The sequence below is a fragment of the Pseudorasbora parva genome, chromosome 6 (assembly GCF_024679245.1).
Source record: "Pseudorasbora parva isolate DD20220531a chromosome 6, ASM2467924v1, whole genome shotgun sequence".
Lineage (NCBI taxonomy): Eukaryota > Metazoa > Chordata > Actinopteri > Cypriniformes > Gobionidae > Pseudorasbora > Pseudorasbora parva.
The window spans coordinates 33917514-33941163 of record NC_090177.1 but is presented as its reverse complement, the minus strand read 5'-3'; the positions used below and the strand labels follow the sequence as shown (position 1 = coordinate 33941163).

The 23650-nt window shown below is 40.7% G+C and overlaps 1 protein-coding gene across 5 annotated transcripts in view; it reads left to right on the top strand.

The window, feature by feature from the left end:
* The first annotated feature begins 1243 nt into the window (after positions 1-1243).
* Positions 1244-23650, top strand: part of cacnb3a (calcium channel, voltage-dependent, beta 3a) — a 74938-nt gene continuing 52531 nt past the window's right edge. For 3 of the 5 annotated variants that reach the window (XR_010905373.1, XM_067446745.1, XM_067446744.1), the window contains exons 1-2: positions 1248-1744; positions 3429-3521. Coding sequence is in view for 4 of the 5 variants with exons in the window: in XM_067446745.1 (XP_067302846.1) it covers positions 1664-1744; positions 3429-3521 (174 nt within the window). In the remaining variant the exon portion in view is untranslated. Of the gene's footprint in view, positions 1745-3428; positions 3522-23650 lie in introns of all 5 variants that reach the window. The other 2 variants (XM_067446747.1, XM_067446746.1) reach the window with 1 other exon arrangement.

The window sequence follows — 23650 nt, the reverse complement described above, 5'->3', positions numbered from 1 at the left end:
CAAAATTTCTGGGTATCACGCAAGAGAAGAGTTTATTTAGGATGGCGTGTCGTTTACACAAGAGTATGAATATTTGAAAAAACTTTACAGTTTGTAAAGTTTTACTTACACAAACGCTTCACTTCACTCCAGAAGGTCTTTATTAACCCTCTGATGCCGTGTGAAGCACTTTTATGATGCACTTTATGTGGACTTGAAAACAGAAATAGCCATTTGTCTGTAAGAAGAATGTCATATAGGCCTACAAGGATGACTTGAGGGTGAGAAAATCATGGGCTAATTTTCATTTTTAGTTGAACTATCCATTTACCATTTAAGGCAATTCGAATGCCCTAATTCTGTGTTTGTCTTGTGCAGCTATGCACTAAAGTCTGTCAGTCATCATTAGAGCGTTACCCTCAAGCTGAATCACCCTTTAGGGCATTAGAATTCTGCAAAAAGTGTCTGATGTGTTTAGCGATTCATTTATAAAGCTTACAAAATGTTTATCATAAACTAGCGCCATGAAACAGAATCTGCCCTACATAATTTACAAGAGCCGCTACTGTTCCAATATAATTCTCAATGCTGCAAGAGTTATTTAGACAAGAGGGCTCAGGGACTGATATGAGAGTTTATACGCAGCTGAGGTTTTTTTTTGTTTAACTTTTCAGTTATCAATCATTTAAAAATGATCACTAATCGAAATGGGTCTAAGTAAGATCCTATTAATTCACCCATGGTGTTTCAATTTCAAATTAATTACTTATTTATTTATAAAGATGCTATTTATATTACATTACATATATTATTTGTAGGGCTTCCCCTACCTCTACCATACGAATTTGCATTTCCCAATAATGATTGTTTGCTAACAGGTTTCCAAACTCCCTGGCATCCTGCAATCAGATGTATAGCCCCGCCCCATCACGCCATTGGCTGAGACTGACAGAGATCCGCCTAACGTTTTCTGATGGGTAAATCAGGGATTTAGGGATATAGGTCTCATTTATGCTGTAATTCGCTTTTAAATGCGTTCTTGCTATTTACAGGCATGTCAAAAAACAAGTATTTTAACGGGACTTTTCATCAGTGTTACTTTAAAACATCGCTCTGCAGCAGCTTTAAGTGACCTGACATCACTTGTTGTAATAAACCACTGCAGTGTATAGGCCTAATTATTTAAGAAACCTCATATATGCACAAAGTTCAGAATATATGAAACTGTATTCCTATGTGTATAGCCTACATTCTTTTTGTGTGGCTCTTTTATCTAAAGAGTTTTGGGTGGGAATTTTTTTATTGCTGGAAGCAATCTCCATAGCCTACTGTACAAGAGGCAAATATAGCATGCTCTGGGGAAAGAGTGGGAGAGGGAGGGAGAGAGAGAACGCAGCACACACACACACACACGGTAGAGCGAGACATCATTACAAAAGGCGCATGCACAAGAAACAGACACATTGCATTTTTTGTACACCTGTATTAGGCTACTTTCTTGGTTTGTGATATCCCGCGCGAGGGATTATATATCTGAGGGTCTGCGTATACCGCTCAAATAGAGGCGTTACTGTTCAATCGTGATGATCTCTTCTTCCTCGGCAGGCATGTGTATTTCGTATCGCCGTTTCTTCCAGTAAGCACCAATGCATGCATGCACCCACCTCCCTGCGCTCTCAAATAGATGGTGCAAGTAAAGATGTCCAAATCTTCCGCAGACCCTCTGTCTGGTGTAGAAAGCGCTTCTCAGTCGCACTATTTCCAGGTAAGACTTTTGGGGAGATTTGTATTTGTTCTCGTAAATGGTTAATTTTTGGCTACTTGTTGTTGAGCAGTCGTGCATTGAAGCGCTTCATAATCCGCAGAGCGCTACAGCTACACAATCTGCCCGTGTAATATAGTCTTTATCGCGCTTTTAATCAGACACGCGCAGTTGTTTTTAATGAGCGGAGGCGAGATGTTGATAAGATGTTTGATGCTCCTCCACCATCCGCGAAACTCCCAATTCCTGTTTTTCCTCCGCCCTGAGATTTCACACCGCAACCAAGGCCTCGTACTCCAGGCCAGGCATCTGTAGGCATAGTGTTCATTTAACAGTTCAAACTATTTTCTGTCAGTTTCTATTTATTAGAAGCCTGCAAGCCTCACTAGTTATGGGTCTCACCTGTAGCCAAGTCCCTTGGTCACCTGTCCTATCCCTATTTTAAATACCCCAGTAAGCTAGTAGCTGTGTTTTTGAACGTGATAGCTGGTTTCTAGGTGGTCAGAGTTGGTTATTAGTTAGTCAAAACGGTCATTAGCTGGTCCTAGCTGGTCTGGTAGACTATCTTGAACAAGAAACAATACCAGCTGGTCATTCCGGTGTCAAGGCTATTTTTGGGAAATGGTGTCTGTTCATTCAGCTACAAGCTTGTATCAATTAATGACCATCACCATGTTACCAAACACAATTACAATCTTAACTTGGTTTTCCCCAATACAATTTAATGGCAATTTTGCAACGTGTTCGTGTACTGGTGGCTAATTTGTCTGAATTTGTATAACCTCATTTGTAAATTTTTGTACAATCTGCTTACTCCCATAACAGTTATGTTAAGGGGTGGACCTTCATGCTTACTTGTTTCCTTAAAACAGTTTTCATACAATTCACAGTGTATGAATTCATATAAAGTCGCCATCCTCAGCTACGTTTCTTGTGAGATGGGGTTGGATTTTCCAACAGAAATGTTTTGTAATACCAAAAATAAAAGGATTTGCTTCTGAACAAGACAATGTAGAGTAGACTACAGGTAGAATAGTCCTGGGGGCTAAGGTCAGGGTTAGTTCAACCAAAAAGGATCCCATAATTTACTCACCTTCAAGCCATTCTAGCTGTATATGACTTTCTTCTTTCAGCCAAAAACAATTGGAGTTACATTAAAAATATCCTGGCTCACCAAGCTTTATAATGGGATTGAATAATATAATTTTTTTGAAGCTTAAAAAAGTGCATCCATCCATCCTAAAAGAAATCCATATGGCTCCATGGGGTTAATAAAGGCCTTATGATGCGAAGCAATGCATTTTTGTAGGAAAAATATCCATGTTTATAACATTAAGGCAAGAGACGTCTACTCTCACCAAGCTTATGCTACGCCTAGGTCATGCGTGAGGTCAGAGGTCACTCGTCCGTCGTAACAAGAACCATGTATGTCCGTTACCGGAAGCCAGTGATTATAGTTTCTTATACACTTATAAATATGGATATTTTTCTTACACAACACATCGCTTCACTTCAGAAGGCCTTTATTAACCAACTTGACTTGAAGAGTAAATTATGGGATGGTTTTCATTTTTGGGTGAACTATCCCTCTAAGGCAACAGCAGCTGTTTTGTGAAGTTCTACATCTTGTGTCTGATGTTACTGTAACTGAGTGACTGTTTGTTTCGATGTGCTCGTCTCCATATAGCTGCCACGAAAGTTGCCGAAGCGTAAGGGTCGTTTTAAACGCTCAGATGGCAGCACCTCGTCTGACACCACCTCCAGCTTCATCAAACGACAGGTAAGACTGCTCAATCAATCAGCACGTCCATGTTCACACAGATGCTGGCGTATGCTTTCTGTCATTATATACTCATGTGGTCACTGTACTATTACTGTTGTTTAGCTGCTTTAGTAGCTACTGAGGTTGTGTAGTGTGACCAGGGGAAGTGTCAGCAGCTGTCTTATTTTGTCTATTGGACTTCACTAATGTATTTTACATATAAACATATCACATTTAAATTACATCATATAACTTATAGCTTTTATAATAAAAGTACAAAAATCTATATAATTGAATACAAATTTAAATAAAAAATGTTATACAATCAATTATTGATATACTTTTAAATATATTAATATACATTTGTATTTACTTAATGTATTTTAACAAACACATAAATAATGTACTAGTTTCAAACTTTACACAATGTTTGTTTTTTTTGCCTTAAATACATTTAAAAACAAAATAAGAGCATGGAGATTACAATTATTTTGTTCAGATATTGACACATTGATGCATCAATACATTATTTCTACTCTTTACCTTGGAACAATGCAAAAATCAATTGGCATTTCACATAAAGTATGTTTTTGTGGTGTATTTCATCCTTAATAAAAGGTTACTCAGACAAAATATTACGAAACTATTGCTATTTGCTATTATTAGTTTCATTAGACATTTAGAAAAGAGTCTTTGCAAGAATCTCTGGTTACACTTTCTTTTAAATTGCACCTTGTTATTGTGCAATTATATGTTTGTGAGTAATAATAATTAACTACATGTGCCATATGGTTAAGAGGAGAATTATGGTTTGGTTTACGGTTTGTTGCATGTAATTATGCATTGTTTACTATCATTACTACATTTAGTACATGTTACGTGTAACAAGGACACTCGTATTTGAATGACTGTCTGTGTCCTTGAATTCGCTTTTGATTTATTCAGTTTTGACATGACTAAACGGCTTGTGTAATATCTGATTATAGCCATAGGGATATAGGTCTCATTTATGCTGTAATTCAAGACGTGGCCACTAGATGGAGGCAGTTCCACTACTCTGCTGCAGCGTCTTCCTGGATTATTTGAGAGAATCTTTTGAAAACACCAAAAGGAAAAAATAGGTTATGACAAGCGGACTGATTTTCTCCATGGCACACTTCAACATCTATGTCAGCCTCGTTACATCAATTAATTTCCTCTGTAATGAGTGACCCAAATTCTTGGGTTTGTTCTGCTCACACCATATAAGCTCATTTGTCTTTATATTCAGTCTATCAAGTGTGACACCCTTAGATACCTACTCCAAATTCTTCTTTTCGGAAGTTTACAGACTATGTTTAAATGGCAATAACGGGGACATTGACTAGTCAGGCAATCGTCATGGAGTTTTTAATGTGCTCACCTGCATGAAAAGAAACACAGAGTTTGTGTGTGTGTGTGTGTGTGTGTGTGTGTGTGTGTGTGTGTGTGTGTGTGTGTGTGTGTGTGTGTGTGTGTGTGTGTGTCTGTGGAAAGAAGATATGGCATATTGAGCGGGTTGTTAATTTTCATGACCAGGAGGTCGTGGCAGTTTCAATTTTCTCCCAAAATATCACAGATCCTAAAATATTAAAATATTAAAATATTAATGGAGCTCATTTGGAGTGGAGCCTGCTGGTGAATTTTAAATCCTCACGCTCTCTCTTTGTTCATAAAACTTGTGCCATGATGGTGTACCTGAAAAAAGCATCTGTGACGTACATCATGGAATCCTTACGTGCTGTGTTTGATAAATGGATGTTTTACTTGAGCAGTAAGGCAGAGGCTATGCTATTTTGTGAATATACTATTGTCACTGTGGGAAAAGGCATTATTAAGTATCAAACACAATGGATTATGGAAGTAAAATGGCTTGCAAATGGCAGTTACATTTACATTATTGTTGAAACGTTTGGGGTCAGTAGGATTTTTGAGTGTTTTTGAAAGGAGTCTTCTATGCTGCTCACCAAGGCTGTATTTATTTAATCGAAAATACAGTAAAACTTGTGAGTAGAAAGTAGAAAAACAGAAAATACAGTAGAAAAATTGTGAAATATTTTTACAATTTAAAATGGCTATTTTCTATTGTAATATTAATAACATAATGTATTCCTGAGATCAAAGCTAAATTTTCAGCATCATTACTCCAGTCTTCAGTGTCGCATGATCCCTCGGAAATCATTCTAATATGATATTTAATGCTCAAGAAACATTTCTTATTATCAATGTTGAAAACAGTTGTGCTGCTTCATATTTTGTGGAAAATGTGATACGTTTTTTCACAGGTTTTTTTTCAAGTAGAACTTTCAAAAGTACAGCATTTATTTGAAATAAATATATTTTGTATCAGTTTAGATATTTTTGATCAATTGAAAAGCATCCTTGCTGAATAATGTTTTTTTTTTTTTTTGTAAGTCGCTTTGGATAAAAGCGTCTGCTAAATGATTAAATGTAAATGTAAAAATAATGAGTATTAATTCACACAAAATCTGTAGCTTGTTAGCATTCCCATTTATTTAATCAGACCCCGCAATGGAGTTTTTTCCTCTGTACATTACATTTGAGCAAATTTCTCTGAGATCATATAAGCCACAGTTTATCGTCTGGATGTCCTGTAAAGAGGTTTCACCATGACAACTCCCTCTGCTTGGTCTTTAAATATGACTGACATTGATTAAATGACTAAATTCAGCCGTCATATTATAATATTTTGTAATGACTAATATTTTCATATTAGTCGTAAATGAACATCTCAAGGCAACTTTAGTGGGATTTCAAATCAGAATACGACTTTCTGTTATGAGACATATATCCGTTTCATACACCAGGGCTTACAGAATGCTTATCAGGCATTTTATGGAGACGTACCGGTATTGGGTAGGGAAGAAATTATCAATGTTTCTATGAAATATGAGATATTATGAAAATGTCGCCAAGTTATTAATCTCATTTTTAAAGCTACTTCTTTTTGATTTTATGTTGCCGAAAGAACACTTTATTATACAAATTAGTGCCAATGAATATAAAAAAATAAAAATTACAAAACATTTTTATATAGCACAGCAGTGCACAATTTTTGTTAATGGTCACTCAGTTCTTATATTATATCATAAAATACTCAAATTATATCATAGTAGATTTCAGTGTCCAACAGCAAAAAAAAAAAACACTCAGTTTCAGTCAATCTCATGTCAATCTTGAGTACCTATAGAGTAGTATTGCATCCTTCATATCTCCGGAAAGTCTTTAGTTTTATTATATTTATAAAAGAAATATGGGCTGTACAGAGAAAAACCGAGCGCCTGGAGGCGTATCGTGTGGGCGGAGCTAAAGAATGACGAGCACACACAAAGCGGTGACGTCCTCAAGCGTGGAGAAGAAAACGCTACCCAGATTCAACTAATACAGATATGATCCAGAATCAGATCAGGAGGATGAAATAAATTGAACAGGAGAAACAGCAACAGCAGGACGTCCGTCTCTGTGGTATGTACTGTATTTTGTGGCCTGTCAACATTTGTGTGTCTTTACTCGCAGTTTATGAGGACATGATTCACTCACTTTTATCGTCTCTAATTCAGCACATGTCTGCTTACCTTGACTACCCCTTAACCGAGAAACTTATTAAGAACTTATTAAACACATGTTAAACGCTTTATTTCCCCTTTTCTAATATTTGCTCTTTTTTTTATTGAAAATAAATACCTTTCTGATCTGATATGTGATGGGGAAAGGGAGTAGAGCGAGTGTGGCAAAAGGCGGATTCTAACATATGCTCGATTTGCGTCAAAACTTAATGCCATGCGTCTTACCCCTACTCTATACCCACGGTAAATAATTCAGTGATTTCTGTAATTGTGTCTGGCCCAATCAATCGTTTAGTAAACGGTACTTTTTACGTCTGGACACAGAGCATAAAAAACATGCAACTTATTCATTATCATTATCTGTGAAACTGCTGATTTCTATGGCAGTTAAATGAATATAGCCTTTTTATTAGACTAGTGGTATTGACTGGTTTGAGGTCTTTTTGAGGTTGGAAAGGGATATGGCCTCAAACACACCATAATTCAGGAAATCACATCTATGAAATCCTTTTTTTTCTGTGGGAGAACCCCCAGACCCCACGCAAAACAATTTCCCCGTCTATCATATTTTGCCTTAGCCGCTACTGACCCACCCACTTTTTATTTGCTTCCGACGCCTATGAACTGACACCTATATTGATCAGCTAAACAAAAGTATTTAAACACACACCATAGATCGCATGCTCCATTGATAAATTAACTAACGTTATACACGATCGTGTTGTTTACTGATGTTTACTTACGTGACGATAGCCAACAACATAAACATTTGAAGCAGTTTTACTCACCGCGCACGACCATGAACCTTAATCGCTGGGACTGCTCCGTCAAAAAACACACTTCTTTGGTAACTTTTGATTTGGTGAAGTCCTGTGACAGCAGTGACCGTGGAGATCCACTTTTGCCACACGACTGAAGCTTGATGTTATGAAGCTTCTCGTGATTTCTGCGTTCAAACCGGTTCAAATGCAGCGCTGCCTTCCGGGAATGCTGTGCTGAAGCGTTGAAGTCGCTTGATGTCACCCACAGGAATAAAGTGGATCGCAGCGTGACAGATGTGTTCACGGACGACTGGATCTGCAGCTGAGCGAGTGTTTATGGGCGTGCATTTCCTCTCTCGCTCTAGTCACGCGCGCGCACCCTTCTGGGAGAAGAGCCCGTACGGCCCATTCAAGGACCTTCCGCTCTGTTCACGTCAAGCCGACCCATACTCGAAAAAAACTCTCTGAAACTTGTGAGAAACCAGAAGGAGTATTTTTGACACAGAAATACTCCATCAAACGTCCAACATTAGTTTTTGAACCCCCCCCCCAACTTATTTTGATACGTGTTCATAAGTTGAACATAAATATTTTTTTTACAGTGCAGTCGTTTAAGGACCCTTAACTGAACTTCTATCCTTAGAACGTTTGAATATTTACATAGAAGCGTTATAAGAGTAAAATTAGTCTTTCCTTTTTGAACAAGCACTGTTTTAAGGACCTTAAAATGTAAGGCTTTTGTTCTCTCTCTCTCACACACTCTCTCTCTCACTCTCTCTCTCTCTCTCTCTCTCTCTCTCTCTCTCTCTCTCTCTCTCTCTCTCTCTCTCTCTCTCTCTCTCTCTCTCTCTCTCTCCCCCTCTCCCCCTCTCCCCCACCCTCTCTCTCTCTCTCTCTGTGTGTGGGTGGGTGTCTGCTAAAGCCTACTTTATACGGACAAAACAGTTTGTACAGTATAAAAATCATTGTCCCCATAAGTCCCCATAAACATGGAAACCCAACTTGTGTGTGTGTGGTTGTTTGTTTGGTTTTGTGACTGTTTGGCTCCCCTGTAGCTGTCGCTTTGTTTTGACTTACAGAAATCTTTCCTTTGACTCGGGTGGGGTTGTCTTGCTGGATTGTGACTCATCTCTGCAGGAGAAACAGTGGCATTTACCTGCTGCTGTTGAGAGGATCTATTTCAAGACTCAATTCGATCCCATCTGCTTTCTTATTGTGTGGAAATGCACCCCACATGAACCGTGTCTTACATATGGACTCGTGTTCATTTTTCCATGGAAATTAATATTGATTAAAAGGGTATATTGCCTTACATACCCGCAGTTCGGACTCTTACAATATAATACAGTCTCTCTCTCTCTCTGGTTTCCTTGAATTTGATCATTTCCGTGCATCGTATGTCGTTCTTGATGAAATCTAGAAATTCTTGATGCAGCAAACCAAAAGAGGAGGAATATTTAAAAGAGTCTAGCTACATATCACGTCCAGCATTATTTTTGGACAAATATAATATGAAATATGAGGGTGGTACAGTAATATGTACTGTAGTATACATCAAAGTACCTTAGTATGACCATCTGATACCCTTACTATACCATGGTACCACCATAGTAGCGACTTTTCTGTGAAGGAGGTCTCTTGATCTGAAGGCTTACATAACATGCACATCCATGCATCCTTCAGCCCCTCCCACTCCAGAGCACTTCAGGACGCTGGGAAGAGAAGGCATTGAGTGCGATTCTGTGTAGTGATTATCTTTCTGACACCTTGCTAAACAGACATTGCATAACAAACTCTCAACCACTCTCAGGTGCCCCAGTTTGGTTTTGTGGTGCAGTTAAATACAGATAATAGACACACATATTTCTGCTGTTCCGTTTTAATGTGTGAAGTCAAAATACGAACTAGATGTAAATCGTTATCTGATCGCTTCACAAATTGTAGTTCTCTTCATGTAGCACAAACAGTGCGGTTCAGTGCAAAGCTTCATAAAAATAATACTTATTATTATTAATAATTATTATTCATTATTATTATTAATGAACAATATAGTGATGACCACTCCTTATGAAAAAGAAGCACACTATAGCGTAGGTTTAAAAAAAGAGTAGCCTATGGAAATAATAAACTTTAAAATAATATACTTTGAATGTAGTTTTCAGACACTTAATTGCATGCAGTTAAATGAAACGGTATTATAGTTCAGATTTGCATGAAATACAATTTTAGTGTATTTTAGTACTTACGAACATCTATATATGTCATATATGTCATCACTAAAATATACTTGAATATTTCTATTGAAATTGGATGTCATGTATTTGTAATTACTAATTACACATTTGTAATCACTATATGCACTGGTCCTCCCTCACTGCTGCACTTTCTCACTCAAACTCAAACCTACAATTCCCAGCATTCTTCCTGCTCATCACCTGCACATACTCAGCCATCATATGCACCTGCACCTGATCAGTACACTCATCACCACAATATTTAAGCACACACACCTCAGTCTCAGTTATTGGTCTGCCCTGCGTCCCAATTCGCATACTATCCATCCTAAATAGTATTCGAAAATAGAATTAGTATGTCCCAAATCGTAGTATGTTGAAAAGAGTATTCCAAAGATTCCCGGATGGTTTACTATTTCCGGTCCGAATTCGTAGTATGGATCGATGGGCACTCTAGCGGCTGATATTGCCCACAACCCATTGCGAGTTGGGCGAGGATTCGATTAGAACTACAAACGCGGATAAAAAACGTTAAAAAATTACAAACATGACGGCTGTGCGAGTTCGACGGTTAAGTAGAGAAGTTAAGATAAAGGGGTTTGAGTGACCAACTATCAATATTTTACCCGTCAAAAATATATTTATTCAGTGTTGTCCACATTATATTTCACCTGCAGCATTGTGAACTTTTTTAATGACACGTTTGGCCATTAACTTTTAAATGCATCATTATATTTAAACTGCAAACACATGAGGAGAGTCTCTGACCCACAAAGACCCACACATGGAAGATCAACGAGCGGCTACATTTCTCTCTGATACGGTAGGAGATTCAACTGAATGTGGAGGATTTGAACTGTGACGAATCTGACGATGATTGACAGGGCAGATAAACGGTGACGGGATGCACGTAACTAAGCGACAGAGTCCGTTAAAGATGGCGAAGTAGTATGTCCCGAAGCTTGCATACTTTTCTGCTACACACTCAAAAGTATATACCTTTTCTTCACAAAAACAGTACATACTTTTAGGATGTAGTATAAGTAGGCGAATTGGGACGCAGCACTGGTCTATTTCTTGGACTACGGAGTTCTTACCTGTTTACTCACTGGTGATATTTGACTCCTGTGATTGCTCCAAGTTCCTGTATTCCTCGTTCCCTCGTATGTTCTCCTGCTCAAGTATATTAGCTGTATTCCTGTAAGACATTGTTTGTTGTGTGTGTGTGTGTGTGTGTGACCCCACTGAGTTTTTTTTGAAAAAGTAAAAATGCAGAATCTTTAAGGGGCAGGGGCAGTGTAGGGGGACAGAAACGTCTCTGTTACGTATGTAACCCTCGTTCCCTGAAGGAGGGAACGGAGACATATGTCGGACTTGGACCGATGAATTGGGATCACTTCTGGGAGCCCCTATCAGCTTCGAGATATAGAAAACAGCGGAAGCGATCGCCACGCACTGTTGTTTTTCACTGAGGAGACGAACCTGTGGCTCGAACTGCATTAATGGTACAGCAACTGTGGCGACGGGACATACGTCTCCGTTCTCTCCTTCAGGGGACGAGGGTTACATACGTAACCGAGACGTTCCCTTTCAGTCGATCACGTTCGATCTACGTCGGACTTAGACCAACGAATTGGGATCCCTATGGAAAACGCCACGTTACTACCACTTCCAGCTCCCTCGGACCCCGTCTCAGAGGGCGGGGAATTTCCTGCAGGGAGAGTCACACTGCCATCCCACAAGACCCAATCTGTGTACTATTGGATAACGCTGGGAAAGCGTGCCCCTAGAGGCCGCTGCGGAAGCCACAGTCCCCCGAAGGAGATGACGTGTCGAAATTACATGTATGGACTGGCCGTGGGCAGTACTACATACTGGAATCCCAGGGGTGTCCCCGGCCCTCTTGGGTGGGGGACAGTCACCACACTGCTCTGCCAAGGTAAAGGCACAGGCTCGCCACTGGGAGCCGTACCGTGGAGAATACACATATGGGACCGCCGTGGGGGTCACTACATATGGAACCCAGCCTAACACAAGTTCCACAATGCATACAAGTGTTAGACCTGGTGTCAGATGCTCCGCCACGTCTGACTGTTGCGGGTTGCGGAGGATTCGACAGAGTTCGGCATTCTGGGGAACTCGACTGGAGCATATAAGCGCACATATCCGTTCCAGAGGAAGGGAGTGGCGCAGCAAGCCGACACTAGAACGGGCACTTCGGTGCTACCAACTATGAGAAGTGAGTACACGGGAAGATACTGGTTCTACACGTAGGCTTTAAAATCTAATGAACATGTTGGGTGTCGTCCAGCCTGCAGCTCTACAAATATCTGTCAGCGAGGTGCCACGAGCCAGCGCCCAGAAAGAGGATACACCCCTGGTGGAGTGGGCTCTAATCCCGAGCGGGCAGGGCACGTCTTGGGACTCATACGCCAAGACAATGGCATCCACTATCCAGTGGGCCATCCTCTGCTTGGAGACAGCCTTTCCCTTCTGCTGGCCTCCGTATTAGACGAAGAGCTGCTCTGAGGTCCTAAAGCTTTGCGTTCTGTCCACATAAGTCCGAAGTGCTCGGACAGGACGGAGAAAAGCCAGGGCTGGGTCTGCCTCCTCCGAAGGCAGCGCTTGCAGGCTCACCACCTGGTCCCAGAAGGGAGTGGTGGGAACCTTGGGCACGTATCCAGGCCGGGGTCTCAGGATTACGTGAGGGTAATCCGGCCCGAATTCCAGGCATGATTAGTCGACCGAAAATACCTGCAGGTCCCCTACCCTCTTAATGGAGGCCAATGCCGTCAGGAGTACTGTCTTTAGAGACAGAATTTTTAATTCCACTGATTGCAAAGGCTCAAAGGGAGGTCTCTGAAGTGCACTGAGCACCAGAGACAGGTCCCAAGAAGATATAGGGGGGGGCGAGGTGAATTTAAACTCCTCGCGCCCCTCAGGAACCTGACGATCAGGTCGTGCTTCCCCAAAGACTTACCTTCTACTAGTTTGTGATGGCCAGCGTTAATGGCCACATACACCTTGAGGGTGGAGGGAGACAGCCGTCTCTCCAACCCGTCCTATAGAAAGGAAAGCATGGCCCCGACCAAACATCTTCGGGGCTCTTCTCGATGAGAAGAGCACCAGTCGACGAACAGAATCCACTTCAATGCATAGAGGTGTCTCGTAGAGGGAGCTCTAGCGGAAGTGATGGTGTCTACCACGGTCCGTGGCAGGCCACCTAGAACCTCCACGTCCCATCCAGGGACCAGACATAGGGTTTTCAGAGGTCTGGACGCGGGTGCCAGAGGGTGCCCCGTCTCTGAGTCAGGAGGACCTTCCTCAGAGGAATGGACCAAGGAGGTGCTGTCGCAAGGAGCACTAGTTCCAAGAACCATGTCCTGTTGGGCCAGTATGGCGCCACCAACAGGACCTGCTCCTCGTCGTCCCTGACCTTGCACAGTGTCTGTGCAAGAAGGCTCACTCGGGGAAATGCATATTTGCGTAGGCCCCGGGACCTCCACTCTCCTGGAAGCACTGGCTGCCGCGAGGGCTCGTCAGCCGCACGATTAACCCGGCCTGGAATGTGAGTGGCACGAAGTGACCTCAGAAACTTCTGACTCCATAACAGGAGGTGGCAGGCGAGTTGTGACATGCGACGGGAGCATAGACCACCCTGTTTGTTGATGTATGCTACAACCGCAGTGCTGTCCGTATGGACTGGAACGTGCTTGCCCTGGATCGGCATGCTGACGCGGCTCAGGGTAAGATGAACTGCTAACAACTCTAGGCAGTTGATGTGCCATTGCAGTTGAGGCACCGTCCACAGATCTGAAACTGCAAGCCCGTTGTACGTGGCACCCCAGCCGGTGGATGAGGCATCCGTGGAGACAATCGCAGAGTATTTTGATATCATACGCTACAGTTCATGAGCCCACTCCAGAGTCCACTACAGCCCATGATCCCTCTCCAGAGTCCGCTACAGCCCATTACCCCACTCCAGAGTCCGCTACAGTCCATGATCCCACTCCAGAGTCCGCTCTAGCTCATGACCTCGCTCCAGAGTCTGCTACAGTCCATGATCCTGCTCCAGAGTCCACTACAGCCATGATCCCACTCCAGAGCCCGCTACAACCCATGTTCCTGCTCCAGAGTCCACTACAGCCCATGATCCCACTCCAGTGTCTGCTACAGCCCATGATCCCACTCCAGAGTCCGCTACAGCCCATGTTCCTGCCCCAGAGTCCGCTACAGCCCATGCTCCCACTCCAGAGTCCGCTACAGCCCATGATCCCACTCCAGAGCCCGATACAGCCCATGATCCCACTCCAGAGTCCACTACAGCCCATGATCCCACTCCAGAGTCCACTACAGCCCATTATCCCACTCCAGAGCCCGCTACAGCCCATGTTCCTGCTCCAGAGTCCGCTACAGCCCATAACCCCACTCCAGAGTCCACTACAGCCCATTATTCCACTCCAGAGTCTGCTACAGCTCATGATCCCACTCCAGAGCCCGCTACAGCCCATGTTCCTGCTCCAGAGTCCACTACAGCCCATGACCCCACTCCAGAGTCCACTACAGCCCATTATTCCACTCCAGAGTCTGCTACAGCCCATGATCCCACTCCAGAGCCCGCTACAGCCCATGTTCCTTCTCCAGAGTCCACTACAGCCCATAATCCCACTCCAGAGCCCGCTACAGCGCATGTTCCGGCTCCAGAGCCCGCTACAGCCCATGACCCCACTCCAGAGTCCGCTCTAGCTCATGATCTTGCTCCAGAGTCCGCTACAGCCCATGAGCTTGCTCTTACATGTTATTTATCTTTTGAAGAAAAACTAATATTTGCATTATACGTTTTATTATTTCTAATTGATGCATGTCTTTGACTTGATTCAGAAAAGATGGATGAGTTTAGAAGACGCAGCACATACACAAACACACATGGAAAAAAGGTTGATGATGTGATGTCATTAGCATGAATGAGGGGGCGGGATCTCTGATGTGAGATGGCGATAAAGGTCAGAGAATCAGATTGTGAGTTAATATGTACAGTAGAACAGCCCATGTGTGTGAGTTGATGATGGAAAGATATGAATAGACAATACATCTAATATCTACCAGTCAAGGTACATTTTTATTTTAAAATTTGATTTATTATCTTGTTAAATCATCCAATCAGGTGATCTGCAATTTTGTGTTTAAAGAACCTGCTTATAAATTACTATAAATTACTGTCTGACTATTCACTGCTAACTTAAATGATAATGTGAAAGTGGACTTGTACTGGATAATACTGAGCAGTGTTCCCTTTAAGTTTGCTTGTTGTGATTTTAATTTCTGTGCTGATATGAAAGGAACATGCAATTTAGTTTCCATATTACAACCTCATGTTTTATATAGGAATAGGATGCTGTTTCCAGTTTGACTAGAACAAAGTATATTTTATTCATATTTTTTTAGGTTGAGTAAATTGTTCTCTTTTATGATCCTTTATCCAGGACATAAGAGGGTCTAAAAATAACTTTCTGCCATTGATGACTGAATTTCGATAATTCACTTTAATTTCCATAAATATTTCTTACCAGCCATGAAAGTGTATTTTGTATTTGTTTTTGTTTTTTGTTCATCTGACAGTTATATTATTTGATGGATAAAGTACACAAATCAAGTGCTTGAAAAAAGTACAGATACAGGTACTGTTACTGACATATAAAGCCCTAAATGGTTTAGTAGCTCCTGTGTATTTAACACATCTTCTGTCGTTCTACAATCCATCACACTCTTTATGGTCACAATACTTGGGATAATAATACTTATTCAGACATCTTTTTATTACCAAAACATGTCATACTAATATCTACCCTATAATTTGAAACAGTGACTGCTGCAAGTAAGATGCACAAGCATTCATTTGCATTTCAATTTTATGTTTAGTTTTTACTAAAACCTACCCCATTCAGATGGTAATAGATGTCACAAGTATGTCCACATTTAAGCATTTAATGCTAAACGGCTCACCCTTTTACAGCAGATTTAGTTCACAAACAACTGACAGTCACAACCTAAATATGAGTTACATTTACAATAAATCCTAAAATTCGGCATTGGTAACTCTGCGCCATCAGTCGTCCCGAGGATCTCCGGTTCTTGGCTCAGTTTGTGTCAGACTTGTGAATTCAGTGAATCGTTAACTGGAGACTCGCTCTGACAGATCATATGAATCAGTGAGTTGACTCAAGAACAGATGCAGTCGAATCGGTCCAATTTACGAATGAATCGCCCAATGAGATTTACGAATTGATTTAACAGGTTAACTGAAAAGCATCACCTCGTACTCAAATCAGACACTGCTATCGCATCTCTGAGTGGGTTCGAAATAACGAGGAACAATATTGTGCTTTGAAATAAATACTCTGATAAAGTACAGATACTTAAAATTTGTATTTAAATACAGTAACAAAGTAAAAAAATACTTTGTTTCTGTCCACCACTGTTTGTTTTTGTCTTCTCTTGATGAAACAACACCTGTCACGAAAAACTGACATAGTTTTATTTTTGTGCAGTGTGTCTTTACTTGTTTTTAAGTTACTGCAAGAGTATGACAATAATATATCATTTGAATATTGTTTGAATCATCTTCAAATGTTACCTGCTAACTAGCCATCAAGTTTTATTTTCTCTCCAAAACCAAAGCTTAGGTAGTGTAAAGTTTGGACTAAGCCTATATCTGTCCAGATGCATCTGAGTTCTGCTGACTAATAACCAGGTGGGAATAGGTTAAATTTAGACTGAAGAACCATCTTTATATCAGACAAACACAAAAACTAACAGCATCTCCTGAACACAAACACTCGCACAAATTCTGTTTGTCACTGCTCACTTTTGAGAGAAAATCCTGATGATGATGGCGGTTTTTGTTGTCCACATGGAATCATGCAATGTGAAGGAAAGCTCAGATATTACTGCAGGGTGTGTAGCAGTGGTGAAATCCATCGCATTAATAATGGATGGGAAATGGCCGCTCTGACAGTTCACAAACGGCCATAACATCATTAAGGATCACTTAGCAGGAGCACTTTTCCCGCTTGTGCCACGGACAGGCCATAAACACAGGGATGGTAATGTGTAGATATATGAGTGCTTCATTCCTGTGTCTGCCTGCTCCTCTCCTTAGTAAACCAAAAGTTTGTCCCATGCATTTTTCTATTGCCCTACATGTTTGCGGTTCACAGGAACTCAATAGCTCTTTGTTTTTGTTGCTGGCACATTCCATGAATATAGTACACTTTGGTGTGTTGTTACATCAGTTGCATGAAGGTCATTTTGTTTGTTGTTAGAAGAACTAAAGACAAACAATTATCCAACACACAAAGCCCCCCCCCCCCCCCATTTAAATGGGGATTTTTTACGGTATCCAAGAATTGGGAATCAAATGGATATTAATTGTAGCATATTTAATTCACAATTCAATTCACATGTCGCGCGTCTGGTCCAATGAAAATAGTTAGATTTACAAAATACCGTATATATTTACAGCATGTATCAAATGTAACATGAACAATACTGGAATAAACTACATTGAGATAATGAACTAAATAAAGACAGCTGTGCTCGTTAAATGAATCTCCATGACAACAGATAATGGAGGGGGAACTGTAGAGCTTTTCCCAATCCATATTGCTTCAAAGCAGCTTTACAGAAAATGTACAGTTCTAAAAAATACAAAGCATGCAATTAGCTAACATCATGCATTCATTTCGGCAGAAACAATCATCTCATTAAAGCAATTATTACAAGTTGTGATCATAATATACAATATATAGAACATTTGGCAGTGGTGAAAGTTGATTCAGAGTAAGTGTCATCTGAAGTCCTCGCAGGTGTTGATGTTATCTATATTCCAAGGTGTTGGGTCATCTAAAATCTTAATTTCTTAATTTCTTCTTAATTTTAATATTGCTATTACTATTGCTGTTGTCACCTTCTTCATACCCCATTTTATTTCCTTATTTATACACATATATTTTTTTGGTTATGTCTGTTGTACTTCCCTACATGATTCTTTATTCATACATTAACACTCCCACACCAGTTACATGCACAAACACACACACACACACACACACACACACACACACACACACACACACACACACATACACACGCACACATCGTACTGGCATGTTATGTTTTGTTGGCCCTTGTATTTGTATTTTGCATCTTACTTCTCTTTTGTAAATATTGTACTTGTCTGTTTGCATAATAAAAAAATAAAAAAAAAAAAAATAAAAAAAATCTTAATTTCTTTATCTGGCAAAAAACAAAACAGCTGAAAGTTCAAGAGTTTTGTGACCTCAAAGAGAATGATGGATTGTAGCACGATAAATACACAGGAGCTAAATTATGATGAGCAGTCTAAGAAATGAAGGCCATGAAAAATAATTCCCCCTAAAACATGTTTTAATAAATCCTGGCTTCTACAAAAAAAAAAAAAAAAAAAAAAAAAAAAAGCGAAACTATAGTCCAAATTTAGTCAAATGAAATATTTAGGCCTATAACTGAGGTCAACAGAACAGCTAAACTCAAATAACTGAATACATTTAAGAACCAACCTGAACTAACCCACAAATGAAACCTCAGGGACACATTTATACAAACGGACTAGTCCATATTAACACAAGGGGGAAGATAAAAATCACAAACCTTAAAAATACAATCAAAACCATAGGAAATACCAAACCCAAACATCCTATTCCCGCCACTCGAAATAAATATCTAAATGAGAAATGAGTCGTATTACCAAATAAATATGATATGAATACAGAAATCATGAAGTGGGAAAACCAAATTGTGTGTGTGTGTGTGTGTGTGTGTGCGCGTGTGTGCCCACACAACTTTACTTCTCAATGATGTGTGGGTGCATGGCCCACAGCTTTCACACACCTTTACAAATGTCACTGGCACAGCGGGAAATGTAGTCCTCTGTCAGATTCTCTTTGAATAATTTTTGAATAATTTTGGACGCCAATTTTTCAGTTTTCTCATTCGGCATGAATCCATAGCCTATGTTTTGGCTGCGATGTAACATCTGCGAATTTATTTCCCTTGTAAGTGCTTTACTCCTTTGGTAATAATCACGTAAAACAGCGTTCACATACAAAACACTGGGTCAATAACGAAATTATAGTTTAAAGTAAAAAAAAAAAATGTACATAGGCCTATTAAAAAAAAAAGTGCACAACTCCTCTGGAAGCAAGCTACTTTTTTCCCCCTCACGTGCAACCTAGCGTGGACGAGTCCTTATTTGGGTTAGTAAAATAACAACATTTTGTTTTTATGTGGAAAATAGTATTAATGTAAATAGATAGGCTTAAGTACAGATCCTCATAAGTGGAAGCAATTAATGGCGGTGACAATCTCAGACCCGCGGTAGGCGTCATGGGACTGCGGTATTGCAGTAAAATGGTAACTGTCCCAGCCCTATTGTGTCATCCTTTTTTGGAACAAGGACTACCGGATGGCACCATTCACTTCTGGAGGGCTGTATGACCTTCAGCTTCAGCATCAAATTAACCGTCCTTAGTGGTTCTTGAAGACGCTATGGCTTCAAACGGGCCTTGCCATTTGGCCAGCAGTTAACTTTCAATACTGGTTAGCATTATCAGTACCTTTTGACCGGGTTTAAAACTTTGCTCATGAGCACACTTATTATACCAGGTTTTCTGGCATGTTTGCACCTCAGCCAGATGAGATTGGGCCAATGCACTGATCTTCTCCATCTCCAAACGCTCTCGCATCTGCAGCACATAGGACATGACATTCATCGGCTCATCCCCTCTCTGGCCTCCCTCCCATATTTCTCGGAGAAGAGCAAGCGGACCTCTCACCTCATGTCCATATAGGAGTTCAAATGAGAAAAATCCAGTCGATGATTGGGGCACTTCTCTATAAGCAAACAGGAGATAGGGGAGCCATTGGTCACAGTCTTTACCAAAGTCACAAACAAACTTGCACCGCAGCTGTTTGAGGGTCTGGTTGAATCTTTCAGTGAGCCCATCTGTCTGGGAGTAGTAAGGTGTCATTCTCAGACTTTTGATGTCAAGCAGTGTGTACACCAGTTTCAGAAGGGTAGACATAAAATGAGTCCCTTGATCAGTCAAAATCTCACAAGGAAATCCAACTCTGGAGAACAATTTCACAAGACAGGTTGCCACATACTTTGCTTTGGACCTCGAGGGAAACACTTATGGAGACCTGGTAGCGTAGTCAGTTACAACAAGCGTAAATTGGTTACCTGAACCACTTTTCTCAACAGGCCCGATAACATCCATCCCCAGTCTTTAAAATAGTGCCTGTGATGGGAGGCGGTTGGAGAGGAACCCGACACGGGACTTGTGCAGAAACTTTTTGACACACACTGGGCAACTTCTACAATATTGGGTTACCTCTGCCTTCAAGCTAAAAGGCCAAATAAAAGTTTCTTCTAATCTTTGTGAGGGTTTTATATTTTCCCAGGTGGCCAGCCCAGGGAATCGAATTGCTCAGAATAAGGATAGTGTGGCAGACAACTTGTGGAACCACCAGCTGTGTCACTGAACCAAACCAACGGTAAAGGATTACTTGTTAAAGGAAGAATCTTTCTCTTGTGAAGTCAAAGTCAGTATCTTTCCTACATCCTCTTGCTTTGCCCTTTCCCAGAAAGGGGTGAGACTGGCATCCTCCTGTTGTAACTGAGCAATGTTAGTCAACAGCCTAGATTGTGAGGGACAATCAGAGCAGGAGTCAACTGCCATTTTAGAAGCCTTATATCATTTTTTCCAACCTTTTCTGTCGACAGGATTTCCTGGGCTTTGCAGAGTCAGCGGTTTCTACCACATTGCCAAAGAAGGGTAGGGCCCCAAGCCACTACTGCCCTTCTTCCCCTTGACTTGTTTTTTAATGTGTGACGACCATATTACATGAGGGTAATGGCTGTAACAAGTTCCAGAGCACTGGCAAGTCATGACCCAAAACCACCGGAAATGGTAAATGTCTGCCATTTCCACATCTAGGAGATAAGTTTGTTCTTTCACCTTGAGGTACACCTCACTTGGAGGAAGCAGCTTCTTATCACTGAGCACTTCCAGTGTCTACCAGAGCCTGCAATTCCCTTCCATTCACCTCAACCGTGGTCATCTGTGGCAACCACTCAGTATTTACATGTGGACTCGTATGACCCCATGGCACAGGTGAGTTGTCTTGGCAGTATTATTAGGGCACATTGGTTTTTTTGTGGCCTTCCTGACCGTTCGGATAACAGATCAGCACTTTCCTCTGGCTCTTAAAGGGAGTCGAAAATGCAGGTCCTCTAGGATGCTTACCGGCACTCTGAAAATGTATCTGTGTTTGCTGTGGGAGGTTTAGTCAGTAATCATCCCTGCTATGTGCGGCAGTCTTAGGATCATGTTCCTGAATCCATACCTGGGGCTCAGAAGACAGCATTCTTAGAAATTGTTCAAGAATTATGATTTCACCAACTTCCTCCACTTTAGGTTTTAGCCCTTGAATGGACCCACTTCTCATAGAGTACTTTTAACTGCACATATAGTTCTTTAGGACTCCCAAGGGGTTTAACCTCAAGAGAATGGAACTGTTGTCTGTATGTTTCTTATTTCATATTTTCTTAAGATGGTAGATTTCACTTCTTCATACCTGAGCCCATCATCACTATCCATATGAACGTACGTGACTCTGGCCTTCCCTGTCAAGAGTGGAATTTAAAGGAAGGCCCAATCTTTCGTTCACCACCAAACAGCTGCCATGCTCTGAAAAGTAATTAGAAAGTGTTCAATATCATCAGAATCAGACAATTTATCAAGTTGGGTCTCTTTAAACTGACATTGACCTCCATCACGGGTTTCTGAGAGATCTTTCCAACCAGTAGTGGACTGAGACAGTGGGCGGCCAGAGACTGCTTCCTCACCATCCGGATCTTCCAAAGGGGGCCCATCAGTCAGCAATGTATAAAAAGTTAGAGTTGTGTGAGCCTGCACCTCCAGTTGCAACAGATTGCAGGTGCTTTTCTTCCTCCTCGATTCATACCCGTTGTAAGGGACAGAGAAGTCAAGGAAATGAAGGCCATGAAAAAATCATTTCCCTCAAAAAATGGTGCATGTATGTTTCCCTCAATAGACAATAAACTTGGTGTTATATGATCATATTTTCTTGGCCTGACTAAGAACTTTAGCAGCTGTATTTTGGACTTACTCTAATTTCTTAGGATAGGACAGCTAGTAATGCATTACAGTAATCCAGTCTAGAGCTCGTGTATCAGAAACCGAAAGCAAGTTCTGGAGCTTAGCGATGTCTCTGAGGTGGAAGAAGGCTGTTTTGTAACACATGAAATATGATTTTCGCTGTCTTATATAACGCTCAGGTCTTTAACTGTAGAGGGTGAAGTAACAATACATCCTTCTAAATGCAAATTGTATTCAAAGAGATTCTGTGTACAGGTTTTTGGTTCAATAAGTAATACCTCAGTCTTATCCGAATTGAATAGAAGAAAATTACAGGTCATCCAATGTATTACATCTTTAACACACTCTGTCAAAATGAGATAATTTAGAGATTTCATCTGGTCATGAAGAAATATTTAACTGAGTATCATTTGAAAGTGGAAACTAATTCCATGTTTTCTAATAATATGACCAAGGGGCAGCATATATGTTGAAAATAGCTTTGGGCCTAAAACAGATCCTTGCGGCACTCCATAATTTACTGACATTTACTTGGACAATTTTCTGCTTAAATAAACAAAATGGTAACGTTCAGATAGTTATGATCTAAAGCACCTTAATGCCTGTCCCTGAAAACCAGTGTAGTTTTTTAGTTGATCTAAGAGTATGTTATGATCAACAGTGTTGAATGGAGCACTAAGATCAAGTAAAACTATAGTATTGAGTACTAGTAAATCACCCTATCCCTACTAGATAGAATTAATTGGATGTAGGTGTGGTTTCTTAATGAGTGGCCTAATAACTGGCAGCTTGAATGGTCTTAGGACATGTCCCAGAGATAAGTTAATATGATTGAGAAGAGGCTTTTCTGCTACAGGTAATAACTCTTAGTAATTTAGTGGGTATTGGATCTAATAAACATGTTGTTGGTTTAGATGCAATGATAATTTTATTTAGCTCTTCCTGTCCTATAGTTGTAAAGCACTGCAATTGTTTTTGAGGGGCAATAATTGAGGCTGTTTCATAAAACGCTGTCAAAGTTTGTACATTTACAGCTATATTCCTAATGCTTTTGATTTTCTTAGTGAATAAATAGTCATTATTATCACTAAACTGTGTTGGAATATTCAGTTCAGGTGACGTCTGATTATTTTATTAATCTAGCCACTGTACTAAATAAAAACCTTGCATTGTTTTGGTTATTTTCTATGAGTTTGCGGAGATGTTCCGCCCTGGTGGCTTTAAGAGCCTTTTTATAGTGGGACATATTGTTTTTCCACGCAATTCTAAATTAGTTTGTTTCCAGTTGCGCTCTAGGATACGAGTTTCTCTCTTGAGAGTGTGCGA